General features: G+C 37.8%; 1 protein-coding gene across 5 annotated transcripts; it reads right to left on the bottom strand.

The window, feature by feature from the left end:
- Positions 1-8,525: 8,525 nt before the first annotated feature.
- LOC141653706 (uncharacterized) lies at positions 8,526-13,444 on the bottom strand. 5 transcript variants are annotated; one of them, XR_012547499.1, is made up of 4 exons: positions 11,242-13,422; positions 9,514-9,710; positions 9,022-9,407; positions 8,526-8,699 (listed from the first exon to the last, which is right to left on the bottom strand). XR_012547499.1 is itself a non-coding variant. In XM_074461545.1 (4 exons), the coding sequence occupies exons 2-4, from the start codon at positions 12,967-12,969 to the stop codon at positions 9,269-9,271; spliced, it is 2,064 nt and encodes a 687-aa protein (XP_074317646.1). In that variant the 5' UTR covers positions 12,970-12,982; positions 13,123-13,204; the 3' UTR covers positions 8,870-9,268. The 5 variants fall into 5 exon arrangements, 2 of the variants coding, with proteins under 2 accessions (XP_074317646.1, XP_074317645.1); XR_012547498.1 differs by lacking the exon at positions 8,526-8,699 and adding an exon at positions 8,866-8,894; XM_074461545.1 differs by lacking the exon at positions 8,526-8,699 and having other exon boundaries at positions 8,870-9,407; positions 11,242-12,982; positions 13,123-13,204.
- Positions 13,445-14,487: the final 1,043 nt, after the last annotated feature.

Raw genomic sequence — 14,487 nt, 5'->3', positions numbered from 1 at the left:
AATCGACTCTTCATAAATTTTAAAAGAATATTAATATCTGCAAAATAAATGATTACTTATCATATTCTAGAACTAAATAAGTCAGTTAATTTACAAGTCTAGGTAAACGATATAAAATCAAAGAAATTTTCAAAAGTTAAATTAACATGCAAAAAAGAATACAAATTTTAATGAAGATTAGTGTAAATCGCTCAAAAAAAGTACTTAATTAATATAATTATGTATAATCTGCATAAATCAGCTTAAATAAAAAACTTACTCAAAATTAGAGAAAGAAATTACTTCGTACATTTCGTATATGAAACGAAATTCATCAGAATATCTAACTTTTATAAGAGACTAATTCGTCTTTCATTGCCTCAAAATAAAAAATAATGATCGTCAAAAGGTAGGAAATGAATTTGCATTAGACGAGTGCATGCCAACAAAAGAGTGAATCTCAACATGTGAAGTAGTGATTTTTTTTTTTTTGTTTGAATCAAAGTAGTGATTATTTATTTGTGTTTAAGATAAAAGAGGTTAGAGTTGTTGTTGCAAAAAACGAAGCAGTAACAATAAAAGGAGATAAGATCAGAATGTATAACCGATTTGTAGTGCCGTGATACGGAGGCCACTGCCTTGAAAACTATTTCGGCACGACCGTGGTGGCGATCGGCGATTCTTGGTAGTCCCCCAAGGATTTACACTACGCGCTTAAACCCGCCACTCGAGATTAAGAGCTATGGAACGATATAATTCTTGTACCCGAAAATTGTAAGAGAGGAAGAGAGAATGATATTGACATATGTTTACGATTGATGATATAAAATTGAGCAAGGGCTCTTATTTATATAGAGGACGGAGGGGCTGAGTGGAGCCTAAATCGCTTCTCCCTAAACGCAGCGATCAATCGAGTAAATGGAGGAGCAAAGCTCTCAACCCACTAATCGCATTGGTGACCAAGTCCAAGTCCAAAACAGAAAAACATATGACAAAACCGCTGCCCAAAAAGATATGCACGGCCCCGCCGCGAAGTTTGCCCAAATCCGAATCACGAATCCGGATCCGGATCCGGGCCGGGCTCGGCCACGGCGCGCGCGCGTGTGCGAGCTGAATTAAGCACCTCGCAAGGCTTCCACAAAAGCCTCCCTTGATCCACTAGTGATATGGTAAGGAGGGTGGGTACATATAAACCCACAAAACTCTCTTTTCCTCACCAATGTGGGACAATTGGAAACACTCCAAAGGCAAAAAGCCCCTATATTTTTCCAACAATCCCCCACTAGGGGCGCCAGAGACAGAGAAAGAAATTCCTGGGTAAAGGAAGGATTGGATACTTAGGTATCAATATCTTTCGATTTGAATTGACACTTTAGTGAAATGAGGAAACAACTTACTTACAAATGAGAGAATATCTTGCGATTTGAATTCCTAGCCGAGCTTCGGTCGATACCCCCACAACACATATCATACCTTGAATTAAGATCGTTCGCGTTTCAAAGTGCAACGCGCTCTTTTAGAGTGTGCGTTTACCTCGGTACTAATAGGTGTGTTCAGAAGACTTCTCATAGTCTAATGATCGTTACACCTACGTAGGTGACTCAAGTGCTTCTCAATAGCACTTTTCACATGAGTCATTAAGGACCTAAGTCCAACCTGGTGTATGATCCATCAAGTGCGTCTCAAAAGCACCACCATAAAGGCTATGAATCATACAACGCCATAGGAATAGAAGCTTTAGACCTAGTCAAGTCTTACTCTTGACCTAAGGACTTAAGCCCCATTCCCCTCGACGTATCAATGACTAGTCTCCTAGCCAGCCCTTTAGTAAAGGGATCGGAAGATTGTTTTTCGGACTTCACATAGTCCAAAGCAATCACTCCGTTGTCTTGGAGTTGTCTAACTGCAGCGTGCCTTATTCGAATGTGTCTCTTCTTTGAATTGTAGACACTATTCTTTGCAACACCAATAGCAGCCTGCGAGTCACGGTGTAGGGAGACCGGTGTTAGCCGTCCGCCCCACACTGGTATATCAGCCAAAAGGTTTCTCAACCATTCAGCCTCTTGTCCTGCCAACTCAAGAGCTATGAACTCAGATTCCATGGTAGAGCGTGCGATACAAGTCTGTTTAGAGGACTTCCACGATATAGCACCTCCACCCATGGTAAAGACATAATCACTAGTAGAACATATCTCATCGTTACCTGCAACCCAGTTCGCATCACAATATCCCTCTAACACAGCAGGAAATTTGCTATAATGCAAACATAAGTCAGCTGTTCCTTTTAGGTACTTTAGTAAACGACGAAGAGCATTCCAGTGTTCATTACTAGGGTTATGTGTATAACGACTCAGTCTACTAACTGCATAAGCAATATCTGGTCGAGTACAGTTCATTAAAAACATCACACTACCTAGGATTTTAGCATACTCTTCTTGGGAAACACTTTTACCCAAGTTTTTACACAATGGTATACTAGGATCATAGGGTGTTCTAGCAGGCACATCATCAAAGCAGTTAAACTTTCTCAACACTTTTTCAACATAATGAGATTGACTTAGACAGATACCATTGGGGTTTCGGATGACCTTAACTCCTAGGATAACATCAGCTTCTCCTAAGTCCTTCATCTCAAATTGTGATGACAAAAATTCTTTGGTTCTAATTATAACTTCCAAATTATTACCAAGTATTAACATGTCATCATCATATAGGCATATAATTACACAATCAGATCCCATTATTTTTGAATAAACACATGAATCAGAATTGTTAACCACATAGCCATTACTTATCAAAGTGTTGTTAAATTTCTCATACCACTGTTTAGGTGCTTGTTTCAGTCCATAAAGTGACTTGTTCAGTTTACACACTTTACTCTCTTGACCCTCAATCACAAAACCTTCAGTTTGAGACATATAGATCTCTTCCCTTAGTTCACCATTCAAAAAAGCGGTTTTAACATCCATCTGATGTATAACAAGGTTATGAATAGCAGCTAAGGCGACAAGAGTCCTAATAGTCGAAATTTTGGTCACAGGAGAGTAAGTATCAAAATAATCAATACCCTTCTTTTGTGTAAAGCCTCTAACTACAAGTCTAGCTTTGAACCTCTCTATTGTACCGTCAGGTCTCATTTTCTTTTTAAAGATCCATTTACTTGTAATGGGTTTACTACCTTTAGGTAAATCAGTCAACTCCCAAGTCTGATTTGACACAATAGAGTCAAGTTCACTTTTAATAGCATCTTTCCAAAAATTAGCATCAATGGATTTCATTGCCTCACTATACGTTTTTGGGTCATCTTCTATTAAAAAAGCTGAAACAAATTCATCACTAGCACAAACAGTGTATCCATGTTCGACAATGACAAAGTTGAAACAAAATCAGCTCCAAAGTTCTTTGGACATCTAGGTCTCTTAGTCCTTCTAGGTTCAACAACATGATCAATAGAAGTGCTACTACTAGCATGTGAAGAGATATCAATAGATGTAATAGGTAAACTAGGAGGTGAATCAACATTCTTCTGTAATGGAAAAACATGCTCAAAAAACACAGCATCTCTAGCTTCAGATATAGAACGATCACTTAAAGACATGAATCTATAAGCAGAACTATTTTGAGCATAACCTATAAAAACACAATCATAGGTCTTTGGTCCAACGGTAGGTCTCCTAAAGTCTGGTAAACCCACTTTAGCCAAACACCCCCATACCTTAAGGTAGCTCAGGTTAGGAGGATAGCCCTTCCAAATCTCGTAGGGTGTCTTGTCAAGTTTCTTATGAGGTACACGGTTAAGAATGTGACAAGCCGACAGAATTGCTTCCCCCCCACATATCGTCAGATAGGCCAGAACTTAAAAGCATAGCATTCATCATCTCTTTTAAGGTTCTATTTTTTCGTTCAGCTACACCGTTAGACTGGGGTAAGTAAGGTGGACTAGTCTCATGTATTAAACCGTTAGCAGCACAAAAGTCGGCTAGATAACTAGATTTATACTCACCACCTCTATCAGACCTTACCCTTTTAATTTTTCTGTCGAGTTGATTTTCGACTTCATTTTTAAAGTTTATAAACGATTGTTCTGCTTCATCTTTAGTTTTAAGCAAATAGACACGGGTGTACCTTGAACAGTCGTCTATAAAGGTGACATAATAATTCTTCCCACCTCTACTTGCCACATTTTTGAAGTCAGCTAGGTCGGTGTGAATTAACTCAAGAAGACTCGTATTCCTAGTTGTGACAGGTTTACTAGGTTTCTTTGTGAATTTAGCCTCAACACAGCTAGCACATTTAGAGAATTCTTGACTCGTTAAACTTGGAATTAAACTCATAGTTCTAAGTTTTTTAATATAGTCAACATTCACATGACCTAATCTACCATGCCAAACATCAATAGACTCAGCAATATAAGCAGAAGTGGATGTAATATTATTAAAAACTGAATCAGTGTTCAATACAAAAAGACCCCCAGAAAGATAACCCTTGCCCACAAATTCCCCATTACGCGACATTACCACCTTGTCAGCCTCAAAAACAAGTTTCAAACCAGCTTTGTTTAACAAGGCACCAGACACAAGGTTTCGACGCAATGAGGGTACAAATAAAACATTACTGAGAGCAAGTGTTTTCCCCGAGGTGAGTTTGAGAAAGATCTTGCCTTTGCACCAGATCTTTGCGGATGAAGAATTACCCATGTAGACGCATTCCCCATCAGCAACTTCCTCGAACTCGGCAAATAAACCCTATCAAAGACAGAGGTGTCTAGAAGCTCCGGTATCAAGACCCATTCAAGAACATTACCCACCAGATTAGCTTCCACAACCACACGGTGCAATAACATCATCAGTCACAGCAACATTGGCCTCAGCAGATTTCTTCTCAGAACATTGGTAGGCTTTGTGCCCATGTTTTCCACAAACATAGCAGACAATAGGACCCTTAGCAGCTTTCTGAATCTTAGGAACCGGTTTGGTATGCTTCCCTGGACCATTCTTCTTTGCAGGACCCTGGTTCTTACCCTGACCAACCTTGGCCTTACCCTTACCCTTGAACTTCTCGGCATTGGACGGACCACCGGACTCAACCAGATTAACTTTAACAGAACGAAGCATTCATTCGAAAAGACTAGCGGGTTGGTCTTTAAGGCGATTTGCCTCTTCGGTCCTCATGTGTCCTACTAGTTCTTAGAGAGACAGGTCCTTTTTCTTATGCTTAAGGTGGTTCCTATAGTCAGACCAGGAGGGAGGAAATTTCTCTAGCAATACATTAGCCACAAAAGTGTCATCTAATTTCATACCCTCATTCACGACATCAGCACATAGGTTCTCGTAGACATGAACTTGTTCCATGATGGGTTTCCCGTCAGCCATCTGAAATTCCAGCCACTTACCCACAACATATTTCTTTTTCCCCGCATCATCAGCCCCATACTTGGCCTCTAAAGACTCCCATATCAGTTTGGAAGACTTATGAACCATAAATAGGTCAACAAGGGTGTCAGTCATGTTGTTTAGAAGCTGGCATCTAACAAGTTTATTGTCCTTATCAAATTTCTTAATATCCTCTTCGTTTGACTTAACATCAGATTTAGCAGGGGGGTGTTCTCTACAGTCTCAGAAGCAGCCGCCTCTTTAACAGGAGCAGGCGGATCACTAAACAGTACATAATCAATTTCTAGTTGTTCGAAAAACATCAGCGCTTTACGTGACCAACGCTTATAGTTATGACCGTCTAGTTTTTCCAATTTAGTCAAATCGGGAAGAGTTTTTGCTAAAACAGACGACATGTTACGACGGACAACAACAAATAAATAGTTTTCAAATTGTTGTTGCAAAAAACGAAGCAGTAACAATAAAAGGAGATAAGATCAGAATGTATAACCGATTCGTAGTGCCGTGGTACGGAGGCCACTGCCTTGAAAACTACTTCGGCACGACCGTGGTGGCGATCAACAGTTGCCGGTAGTCCCCCAAGGATTTACACTATAGCGCTTAAACCCGCCCACTCGAGATTAAGAGCTATGGAACGATATAATTACTGTACCCAGAAATTGTAAGAGAGGAAGAGAGAATGATATTGACATATGTTTCTGATTGATGATATAAAATTGAGCAAGGGCTCTTATTTATATAGAGGACGGAGGACTGAGTGGAGCCTAAACTGCTCCCTTAAACGCAGCAGTCAACTGAGTAAATGGAGGAGCAAAGCTCTCAAAGATAGGCACAGCCCGCCGCAGGCGATTGCCAAATCCGAATCCGAATCACGAATCCGGGCCGGGCGAAACTCGAGCACGACAGCGGCGCGCGTGTGCGAGCTGAATTAAGCACCTCGCAAGGCTTCCACAAAAGCCTCCCTTGACCCACTAGTGATATGGTAAGGAGGGTGGGTACATATAAACCCACAAAACTCCTTTTTCCTCACCAATGTGGGACAATTGGAAACACTCCAAAGGCAAAAAGCCCCTATATTTTTCCAACAAGAGTGGATAGGAGGGGTTAGAATATTGAGTAAGGATCCTCTCCATTTCTTAAAAAGAAATGGAGGTCCATTACTTATCAATGGCTTGAATTAAATCTGGGCCCGATCGAATGGTTGTAAATTTATTTCGGAATTAAAAGGTAAATGAATGAGGTGGAAATATATAATATAATAATGTGTGTGAGAGGAAATGGACACAAAAGTAATGGAGAGGATCCATTTGCTAGAATATTTAGGGAAACGAAGTAGAAATTAGAGAGGGTTTGGGAGTATATTAATCATATTGTTAATGGGTTATTATTTGGGTTAATTAGAAGGGGTTAGGTGTATCTAAAATACATGAAAATAAATACTACTGAAAATGAGTACTTTAATAAGCTTAATTTTTAAAAATATTTCATTCTATTGTACATAGTTAACTAGAATCATTATTTTGTTTGTTTTCAATATTTATGCATCTACTTGTGATAAAAAGTACTTCGTGACTATTATGATAAATTAAATGACACGCGTATACTATATCCGTGCAATTTTGTTGCAAAGACTTAAAACTAGTTAAAAGGTAAAATAGACCTCTATTTTTTTTTGAGGAAATGGAGAGGATCATTATTCCAACTATACCCTTAACTTAGTCAATAACTTTTATGGTTGATATTTTAATAACGCTGCCAATTTACTCGTTATAGTATTTATTATTTTGTTTCTTCAGGTTCCCCTCTAATGTACTACTTACTTCGTACATCGGTGAGTTTCCATCTTTATGGATTGCTTATAAGCAAACTTTGTTTGCTAGTGTTTGATTGTGATACAAGGGGGGCGGTTTCTGACACGGTGACAAAATCGGCCCTAATTAATGGTAAAATGACTGTAACGAGATGTACATGGCGACCCAGTTAATGAATTTCATATTCGAGCAACGATTCAAAACCGACTTATGGAATATCGCTATAACGCAACGAAGATTAACGTATCAATGTCTGATCCATCATCCTGAATTAGCTCAAGACTTAGGAGTTCCACGTCTAAACCTTGCTCGGGACATAGATATTCAAGTCCAAATTTAGGCTTGGATGTGGATTTCCCATGTCTCATTCTCAAGCCTAGGCTTGGACGTGGATCTCCTACGTCCCAACCTTGGTCGAAACATAGGAATCATGCCGAAGCTCAGTTTATTTTTTTTCGTAAAAAGAAAATTGTTGCTATAGTTTGAATTATCGCTGTTGATGCATAAGTGAAACTTTTTATGTGCTTATCCCGTGAAATTGATTTGAACTTGTCAAACTTGTCTTTTTTTTTTTTTTTTTTTGGTATAGAACAATTTGTTAACTATACATTATTCCATGCAATTGATTTGAATTATCCCATAGTTTTTGTTGATAAACCTGTTAATTTGTTTCTAATTTGTTACGTACGGAGTATTCCTTAAAAGAACCACTAATGGGAGAGAGATTGGGTTGTTAGTGTCGGGGACAAAGTTGTCCAAATTTTAGTAAAAGTGTCTAACGATTGCTAAAATGTCGACCCTTTCAAAAGTAAGACAAAACGAGAGTAATCTAACGATGCAATCGTCGTTAATGTACATGGACGTATGGAGTATTCTTATACATTGTAGCTTGACCCTTTCAAAAGTAAGACAAAAGGAGCGTAATCTGACGACGCATTCGTCGTCAATGTACATGGAAGTATGGAGCATTCTTACATACTGTAACTTGAGCATATGGATAAGCTATCCGTCGTTACTAAAACTTCTTACGACAATCTGTCATATTTTTAGACACTCAATTATCTTATGAGGCTGCTTTTTAAATGTAGTTAGAATGGCATTTTAAAAAACCCTTAAATGTAAGGCAAATGCATGAAATTTATACTTAAAAGAGGAATAGACAAGGAACCATTTTCTGATAAAATTGAGATCATTCATTCAAAACTCATATCGCCTGTCGGCATTAAAAGGCCTTTTTTCAACAATTCTCCCAAGGTAACTATTAAGATTTAAGAATCAACACAGATTCACATTTGTGACTTGTCACGAGCGTTAATGAGAAAATATGGCCATTTTATGATAAAATATAGTAACAATTTTACGATAAAATAAGAATTTGTGTTGGTTACTTTTTAGTTTTTATTATAAAATGCTAACATTTCCTCGGTCACACAAGGGAAACCAACTGAAGAATCAATAGTCTTGCTTCTCGCTCCTCAACCCCTTTATTTTTGCTCCGTCACGGGTTCTATGCTTACTGTTTCCCAAGTAATATTATGTCATGCGTTGCCCATACATGGTCAAAATACAGGGTTTCATTAGATGATAATTGTACGGAGTAAAAGTGTAAAACAGGTGAGCTCAGGATGCGCAGAGTTTTGTTCTGTTTTTGAGATCCATGGAGAGAAATGCAAGACGACCGCGAGATCAAGGAGTAACCAAATAAAATTATCTAAAGCAGCAGAAGTGCAGAACCCATAGTTAGATGAGTGTGACTGTTCTCAGGCAAAAGACAGAAAAAGCATTTTTACTCTATATAAACATGCCTTGCAGGAATAAATTTATAAGTTGAGCAATACTTGAGAAGACGTTCTGGTCTGATATCCTTACAATTAGTGTCTGGGGTTTTAACTGACCCTGCGGCTTCAAATCTTCCATCAATGAGAACGTGTTCAAAAACTGAGACCCTGCGGCTTCAAATCTTCCATCAATGAGAACATGTTCAAACCAGGGACCCTAAGACAAGATCAGTGCGACGATATTCAAGACGTGGAGGTAATGGTCTCTCTAAACGCCCAAAATATGCCACATGATTTGAGAGAAGCATTATAAATATTTCCTGAATTCCTTTCCTCTATGGTTGCGCTGTTGGAGAAATTTCCAGTAGTAATTTAACATATGGTCAGTTGGGGTGATCATATCCCACATGCCAGTACAGAATATCGCATATGCATCAGCAGCATACCTGCACAGTTCAGAGCAAACAAATTCAACACTCCTTCATAGAAAAAGTTGGCAATTGTTTTTAGTCAACTGTAGTAATACAGTAACAACGACACAGTTCCACTTACTTTCCGATCCCATGAAGCTGAGTCACGTGAGTCCAGTCGTCTGACAAATACTCCTTTGAAAATCGCCGAATCATTGCTGCCCTCTTCCGATGCAAGCCTAGACTTGCAATCTTTATCGCAATTTCAATTTCATTTGTATTGAGAGCAGCTTCTGCATTAGGGCAGAGTTGAAAAAACGATGCCAATACTCTCCGTACCTACACCAAATACAAGGTATTAGAGGCAGCAAAAAAACTCGGGAAAAGCAATCCTTTCTAATGATAAAGAAGCTTAAAAGAACAGCATTAATGTATGCTGTCTAGTTGAGATGACGAAGTAATCCTTCCTAAGACGGTATTAATGATGCAAAAATATTGAAAATAACCATCTTAACATATCACGGCCTATGTTACTCTGACACTTCACTTAGTTGCCGTGTCGCGTGTCAGACACGTGTCGGTGTTCGACACGACACGACACTTCAATTTAGACCACAAAACAGGAAAATTCAAGCCAAATAACCGTGTCCAACACGCCGACACGTGTCGGGCACCGACACGTGTCGGCGTGTCTGAGTAACACAGATCACGGCCATAAGAAAAAGCCACGCATATATCTATGAAGATTGCCAGTAATACAAGTGCAAAAACTGTTTTACCCGATAATTAATATGATAACAATTTTCAATAAGTTGTCGCAATGGCAGGGACATGATGAGAAGGCAATCGTTCTTTTCATATCACCTAGAATCTCTGTACTACCATCCTAACTAGGGTTGGGGAAATCCCAGCGAATTGCGAATCGGTTCAAGTGTATTCTATCATGATGATGCTTCTTAAAAAGTTTTATAAGAAACACACTATTATGAGTGTCTTCCGTATTGGATGTGGTAGTATTTATACTGAATTTAACTTGACAGACTAGTGTGACCAGATGAACAGATTCCAAAGCCAAAGAAAAGCAGATCTTAGTTACAAACTTCTATCAATATCATACCAAAGTACTCTACAAAATATTCTCCACACTCTTTTCAGGGACACCATTCACAAGCCAACCACCATGATTCTATATGACGCTAATCTTGACAAAAATAGATCTCAATTCTCAACACAGAATCCAGGGCCATGGTTTCATAGGTATTCCAGGAAATTAATCGGCAAACCATAATTACTCAACGAAAAATCAGAAGTTATATGTCTCGTAAATCTTTGGTCCAAAGCTTAATTTCTTCGTAGTATCAGTTATGCCACACTCAACAGACAATGCATAACCACAACCACAATATACCATCAAATTTTTTTGATTCTTTATACACAATTTCACCGAATTTAAAATTGCTAATGCAGTAAATTCAGATAAATAACAGGAAATTACAAAATTGAAATCCCAAAGACGTTGACATACACTGCCTTAGTTGTAAGCCAGAAGGAAGGTGAACAGTTTCAAGTGAGTTGACATTCTATTTATTACATGACAAACATTACAAAATAAACATCCAAATGAATTCATAGAAGGGTAAGGTAAAGCATACAAACTAGAAATGTTGGAATAGTTCTGTTTAAAAAAAAAAAAAACAGCCCCAACATTTGGGAGTTGACATCAAACCAGTCAAACCAGTCGATGAAAGCCATAGTTTACAAAATCGAAAGTCATGGTGCTACTATTTCAGGGATGAGATGTCATATATGAAGAAAATGTAAAAAGACAATAAAGCCACTCATCACTGATTAAGCAAGTATACTCACATACCTGAGGGCCAGTAGTGATATTTAGAAGCATACAGATCACCAAGACCCTCCAAGGATCATGAGCATGCTCCTCCTGCAAAAGATTATAAGGAGAGATAGGTGGCTTCCAAGTGTTGTCTGGGGCTTTTCTCCTGTAAGCCTCAGCAAACTTCTCTTGACGAGTAAGAGTGGTCTTTGCAATTCCTCGCTGCTGCTTCTTCTTCCTATCCGATTTTCCCGTCACTTCCTCATTCTCTCCATCTTTGTCAACATCCTCCTCACATCCATTGATAGAGTCGCCCTTGTACACATATTTTGAGAGAAGCTCGTCAAATGCTTTCAGTGAAGCTTTATCAGCCTTCTTTTTAGAACGCTTTTTAGAAATGGGTTCATCTCGATTATCCTCATTCTCTTCATTCACTGACAACTTCTGAAAGTAAGGAGACACATTCACGGTAGCCAAAGCATGTGGGCTGCTTACGTCATTAAGAACATCTTCTTTTCTGCTTTCCATTACAGATGGTTCAAATGATGATGTCTTCTTGTGCTTTTTCTTTGAAGTGTTGACGGTGCTTCGATGTGTCATGTTATCACTAGGTAAAACATGATCATTTTTAGCCTTGTCAAGCTTCGTGCATTTCACCCTCTTCCTCCTTGCATTTGTAGAGCATGGAGAAGTAGCCTCCTCATGTTTCGTATGACTCTCAGAATAGCTTTCCATGTCAGTGACCACACATTTGCCATTTACATTAATCTGATTTCTGCAGTCTCTCTGACAGAATACTTGTTGTACGTCACTGGTGGCTAAATTAGGAATCACTTTCCTCGAAAATTCCTCAAACCCTGCCACATTTTCAACTTCAATACCAAAATCTGAAGAGACCGGAGCTTGAGAGCCTATGCAAGAATTATTGGGGTTCTGATCTTTGCCCTCCATTGAACATTCATTACGCACTCTTCTTTTCTTTATCCTCTTTGGTTCCTTATTTGTTTCCTGGTCTCCATGACAAGTTGTTGTTTCCTTACTTTCCCTCTGCTTCTTCACTTTGTGCTTCCCCCTTTGTTCCATACTCGTGGATTTCAACTTTTCATAATCATTTGCTACTTTTGTTGGGAAATATGGTGAAGTAGTAAGTATTGATGAAATAACATGAGATGCCTCCCTCTGAAGCTCATTACCTGCTAGCTCAGTTCCAACATTCTTTATTTTCTTCTTCCTTTTTATCTGTTCCTTTCCATCATACATAGTTGCAGAACGACCACTATCCTTGTTTGCAAAATACGGAGATACAACCCTAGTGCCATCATTGCAAGTCATGTGAGTAGTGTTAATTTTCCTTGGTTTTTGTTTGTGTTTACGCTTCTCCTTATTATGTATTGGCGGCAGTGACACCACAACAGGAGTATTGGTCTCTCTACAAATTCCTCCCTTACTCTTGCCTACTTGACTCAATTGGCCGCCTACATTATTTACCCTTTTCTTACTTATATTACCTTGAGGCAAAACATATTTTGTCTCCTTGTCTATCTCAATGTTTGAATATAGCTCCTCTTCCACCTCCACATGTTTTCTCCTCCTTTTCTTGCTTGGCTTACCAGTCAAGGCCGAATTTGCGATCGTCTCCACATTACCCTCAGTGTCACTGTCACTGTCACTGACTCTCTTGCTTCTCCTAATTATATTCTGACTACCCACGCTGATACTATCCCCTTTCCCCATCAAGTTATCCTCTTTCTTAACCAGATTCATATGCTCAATTATCCTATTATTATTATTATTGAAATTGCTGAAATAGGGCGAAACAACCCGACCAACATCAAATTCCCTATTATTAATGGTACAAGAAGAGGGAGACGCCAATGCTAATATGATGACGCTATAATTACAAGAATCAGGTGATACCTTTTTACGTTGACCCGCCATTTCAACCGAATTCTGGTTTTCGCAAACCCTTAAACTTTGCCTTAACTTGTTTCCATTTCCGTTTCCTTCCATGTCGCCACAATCGTGAATTGCTGTGGGTTGGGAATAATGGGAATTGAGAAGAACGCATTAATTCAACGGATTCAAAAATGGGTAGGCTCCGATAATGAGGTCTTCCGTCTTCGGGTCTATCGGCCTTCCATGTCGCCACAATTGTGAATCAAAATTGTTAATTACGATCCCTAAAATTACCTGTTAGAGCTAACTTGGAATCCACGGAATAATCACCTTATATCGATTTTCCTTAAAATTAATATGCCCCACCTATGGAATTAATTAGTATTATATAGAATTATACATTAAATTAAAGGTAGTAAAAGTAATAGTAGCAGCAACGAGATTAATAAAATTAACGTATAATAATAATAGTGGGAGTAGTGAAAATAACTACGAATGTAGTGAAAGTAACAGGGAATAATGAATTTAACAAAAAAAAATAGAGGAATTAGTAAAAGAAAAATTAGTAACCACGGGAGTAGTGAACGTAATGATATTAAGAAAGAATGTCGTGAAAGTGATAATATTAATAGCGGGGTAGTGAACGTGGCTCATAATTTGAAAATAATAAATTTTACATTTCATCATAATTACAAGATATGCCGTAGAAAAATATATTACAAATATTGAAAATAAAATTTAACGGTAAATAGAGGTAGCCCGGGCAAAGTCGGACACCAAACCTAGTACGATATATTAAATCCAGAAACCAAGGGACTTCAATGTAATTAAAGAAAGTTATACAAATTAATTATAGTATATAGTTTTAAATTACTAGCACCATGTGATGGACCCGATTAAGGGATCTCAATGCAAATATTATATAGTTTGGGTTAAATTAAATTATATAGAAGCTTGGTAATTTTCCTATACATTTGTAAGAGACTAAAACATGGTCAATTTCCTTAAAATAAAATAATTAATTAAGATGGTCAATTTCCTTAAAATAAAATAATTATTTAAGATGGTCAATTTCAAGGAGATTAAAAGAAAAAAAAGATGCTTGGTAATTTTCCTAAATATTTATAGAAGATGGTCAATTTCCTTAAAATAAAATAATTAATTAGTATAAACATGCACACTTATGGTATTAATTATTATCATCATAAAATTATATATTAAATTTAAATCTATGCAATTTTATTAAACTTTATAGAGATGTTAATTATTTAACATACAAAAATATAATATAAGTAGGTTATAAATATTTCAAGTTAGATTCCATAATATATAATATTGCATAATTCTTTCGATTTGATTTAATCCATATATGTAATATATTTATAT

Source organism: Silene latifolia, chromosome 4, assembly GCF_048544455.1.
Source record: "Silene latifolia isolate original U9 population chromosome 4, ASM4854445v1, whole genome shotgun sequence".
NCBI lineage: Eukaryota > Viridiplantae > Streptophyta > Magnoliopsida > Caryophyllales > Caryophyllaceae > Silene > Silene latifolia.
Note: the sequence above shows the minus strand (reverse complement) of the source record. Positions and strands in the feature narration are given on the sequence as shown.